This window comes from Rhagoletis pomonella, unplaced genomic scaffold (genome assembly GCF_013731165.1).
Source record: "Rhagoletis pomonella isolate Grant_MI unplaced genomic scaffold, Rhpom_1.0 Rhpom_scaffold_00001, whole genome shotgun sequence".
NCBI classification, from domain to species: Eukaryota; Metazoa; Arthropoda; class Insecta; order Diptera; family Tephritidae; genus Rhagoletis; species Rhagoletis pomonella.
Window position 1 is genome coordinate 17395200 of NW_023458555.1, and position 4497 is coordinate 17399696.

A 4497-nucleotide genomic window follows, 5' to 3' on the forward strand; every position below is an offset into this window, starting at 1 on the left:
AATGAATAGAGAAGTCGATTTAGCCATGTTTGTCTGTCCGTCCATTTGCCCACCTGCAAAAATTTAGATATGTCATTTTGTACAAAGGTTGCCCTTTATGCAAGGTAGGTTGGTATTGAAATGGTTCGATATTTCTGTAAATACTGGATCCAAGTTGTTGAAAGTTTATACTTGAAGTAGCATTGCGCTTTAAAATAAGACTGGATAAGAATGGAAAGCATCTAAGCAGATCTGAAATTTTTTGAGAAGAATAAGGTTAAAGCTATTTACTTTTTGTAAATTCTGTGTAAATGCATTTGAAATGATTCTTGCATAAATGAATCCAGGTTAATTAACTAATTAAAATAATGATTACTCTTTGTCACTAAATAAACACTATATTTAACTATACAAATATGGGTATACATTATATTTTCAAAAAATTTCACTTTGACCCTTATGATGCTAACTCCTTCAATTATAAAAGTTTAGGAAAATGAGCATGGCACCGCCCACTTTAAAAGAATTCCGGTACCCGATATTCTTTGAAAATTCCAAAAACTTCAATTTGATAAACCGACAAATTTCGATAACTACCAAGGAATTTCGATAAAGAAATAAATATCGATATTTGTAAGAACAACTCTATAAATTTCGTTCACCCGATAAACTTCGATAACTCTATAAATTTTGATCACACGACAAATATTGATTTTTAAATAAATATCATATAAAATAAAATTTATTTAACTTAATCAATTTCGATAATCCGATATGTTTTATAACTCGATAACGACACTTCACATCACATCACATGACATCATAAGAGAAAAGAATAAAGTAAATATAAAAGTCTTTTCATAATAATTATGAGCGCGAACAAAGTTTTTAAGTCTTTAGAGACGGGAGCATTTCAGAATTAGGTGGGGAATAGTTCGGGGAGTAGTTTGGGCCCAGTTGGGTCCCGTTCGGGACTATATACAAAGTTTGTTCGCACTCATAATTTTTATCAAAAGACTTTTATAATATAAGTCTCAAAATAAAAGTCTTTGAAGACTTAAAACTATTTATCTCAATGATAATTATTATGAAAAGACTTCTATTATGTAAGTCTTAAAATAATAGTTATCGAAAATTTGGATGAATTTTTTAAAACTCCACCATGAAATAATTATTATTCTGGGTCCCTGACTCCATATACTAGGAGAACTTAGTAAACTTGGATGATCCGATGAATTTCGATAACTAATAACTTCGGTGATGAAAACTTGAAAAATTCCATAATTAAAAAACTATATAAAATAATAAATAAAATAAAAAATCTCAATGAATTTTCTTACGATTTCAGTTACTCTAATTCTTATGTGTACATATTATGTATTCTCATTGTTTTCATTTTGGTTTTTATCTTAAATTTTGCTTTCAGCATTTCTTTCTTTATCTTTTTAACAATGTCTAATTTTAAATACGACGTAAACCAAATGCGAAAATAATTTAAATTGAACAGGTTGCAACAACAACTAAATATACACAAATACGGAAGTATTTAAACGAAATTTTTAACCAATTTTGAAACCGTAAAAACTCTCCACATCTACAGAAAAATACCTTTCCAATGAAAGTTTTGAAATCGGTTCGGGGGAATCGCCAAACAAACGGTGACAAAATTAAATCTGTGAAGTTGGCATACGGTATGACGTAAAAAGACAAAAAAGCTGTTCTGAGCCGCTTTCCAATAGTTCTAGAGTTCCTGATAAGGAAAAAGAGAGTTTTTCAAAAATTACGCCGAAAAAAACATTTTTTTTTTAAGTCGGATAAGTTAAATTTTCGAAAAAAATTAAAATTAAAACTGGTCTGAGGAGCTCTTCAAAAGCTCTAGAGTTCCTGAGATAACCCCGAAAAAAAAACATTTTTCTCGAAAAGGTCGAAAAATTTAAAACTGTTCTGAGTAGGTCCTCAATAGTTCTAGAGTTACTGAAAAGGAAAAAGACAGTTCTGCAAAATCACGCCGAAAAAAAAAAATTTTTAAGTCGAAAAAGTTGAATTAAAAAAAAAAATTAAAACTGGTCTGAGATAACGCCGAAAAAAAATATTTCTCTCGAAAAGGTCGAAAAAGGTATTTTTATGAAAAAGATAAAAAAAAAAACTTTTCTGAGTAGCTCCTCAATAGTTTTAGAGTTCCTGAGAAGAAAAAAGAAACTCCTGCAAAATTAAGCTTGTAGCATGGCAACCGATAAAATTTTATTTTTGTGGACTAATAAAATTTTGTTTTTTCGGCGTAATTTTGTAGAACGTTTTTTCGTTCTCAGGAACTCTAGAACCTTAGAAAAGCTACTCAGAACAGTTTTAGTTTTATTTTTTTTTCAAAATTTAACTTTTTCGACTTAAAAAAACAAAACTTTCTCTTTCCTTCTCAGGAATTATATTATATAATTTTTAAAAAGCTGCTCAGAGCAGTTTTAGTTTTCATTTATTTTTTTAAATTCAACTTCTCCGCCTTTTTTTGAATACATATTTTTTTCAGCGTAATTTTGTCGAACTTTTCTTTTCCTTTTCAAGAACTCTAGAACTATTGAAAAGCTGCAAAAATAGGTAAAATATTCAAGTAAGAATAAGTAATTTGGTACTTAAATAAGTAAACGATTTCAACATGCTTAGGTAAATCCTTAACCACAAACCTTCCGCTAATTTCACGCTGCGGATTTTGAATATTCTATCTTTGGGCTTATGCCACACGTCCACACTCTGCTTGTAAACGGCTTGTAATGCACGAAATTCGTGACGATTTTAACTTTTAAGATGTCTCATTAAAGATTCATCAGACTTGGTTGGTATGACAGTCAAATAGTCAGTTGTCGCTGCTGGCAGCTCATTTTGGCAGCTAATAACTCGTCGAGAGTAGCGGAAGTGGTTAAGCAGCCACGGCATAGCTAAATATTTTCCGCTTGCCAACTGCTATTTGGCAACAACAAAAGCCGAAGAGTGCCAACTGTCAATATATGTATGTAAATATGAATGTGTTATTGTTGTAAAACTGTATGCATGTATGGTTTTATGTGTAAAGGGTTTTCCACATGGCTTACCATTTATACATATGCATATGTGGATAAATGTACATGTTGCATAAATTCATAAATTACACACGTACAGGCGCTTTCGACGCTCATTAATAATTGACAAATCCATATTAATTCCTCATTTTGCACGAATGCCAAGTGAGCGCGTTGAGTTCATCTGTTAATGTGTATGTATGTATGCAGACTTTCGCGCGCGCGTGTGTGTGTATGTGCGACAGATGTCAATGGATCATAGCAGCTGTGTGCGTCCGCATGTTCCAGCACTTTTACCGCCTACAACGGTCGACTCGTCGTCAGCATGCAAACCCTAGTGTGTGTGTATGTGTGATTATAGGTGCAAGCGTATAATTGCTTTTAAGTGTTTTTGATATAAAATAAACAACAGAGCCTAATTGCATAATTGCAGCTAGCGTTAAGTACCTTATCATGTTGTTTGTTTGAGTTACGCGTGCGAGTATGAATGTATGTACACACATGTGTGTGTGTGTGAACGTTGGTAACAATACATCTATTCACTCCTTCACGCTTCCACTTGAATAGCTCACTCATTTACTCGTTCGCACGTTCACTCATTCACTCACTACTCCATGTATGCATTCATTAACTCACACTTTTAACTTCACTTAACCACCACTTACCAACGAAAATTTATTTATTTGCTTTTATTCAGACGTTACGTATACGCCATGTAACCGCCACTTTTAACTTGTCTCTGTATGTATATTGTTGCAATTGGCGTTGTTGCTGTTGATTCTATGTAGTTGCGCACCATATACATACGCTTGACAGCGGAACTTATTTATTTAAAATATTTGTATGTGTGTGTGTGTGGTATGTGGCGTTGTAAAATATGACATACTCTGGCATTGCACAAACGGAAAGGATGCAAAGGCATGGTGCGGAAGGCATCATGCAGATTGGAGTGTCTCGCTAACTGCAACTACAGCACCAACAACTGCTGTCGCGTCCTGTTGTGCGCTGCATTGATATAGAAAAAATTTTTCAACATTAATTGCAATTCTCACGTGAATGCATTGTTTTTTTTTTCGTTGTGAGGCAATCCAAGGTTGTTGAGCTGGCGCACTGTGAGTAAGAGGGGAATTAAAGTAAGCCAAAAAACAGTGTGTGTGTGTGTGTGTATATTCAAATGCTTAACTAAATTAAAAATCATATTTTATTTTTATATTCATGTACTCATTCCCATACTCATACTCATACCCAAACTCATACTCATACTCGTACGCATATACTCATACTTTTCCTCTTACTCTTACTCATATTTATACTTATTGTTACTCATACTCTTAGTTATATTTATATTCATGTTCATTTAATAATAATATTCACGTTCGTATTCGTATTCATATTCAGATCCATATTCGTATTCATATTCGTATTCATATTCATATTCATATTCATATTCATATTCATATTCATATTC

General features: G+C 32.5%; 1 protein-coding gene across 1 annotated transcript in view; it reads left to right on the forward strand.

Moving 5' to 3' along the window:
• The first annotated feature begins 3274 nt into the window (after positions 1-3274).
• Positions 3275-4497, forward strand: part of LOC118738015 (pickpocket protein 19) — a 7281-nt gene continuing 6058 nt past the window's right edge. Inside the window, exon 1 of the mRNA XM_036468926.1 lies at positions 3275-3366. Coding sequence (XP_036324819.1) covers positions 3275-3366 — 92 coding nt within the window. The remainder of the gene's footprint in view (positions 3367-4497) is intronic.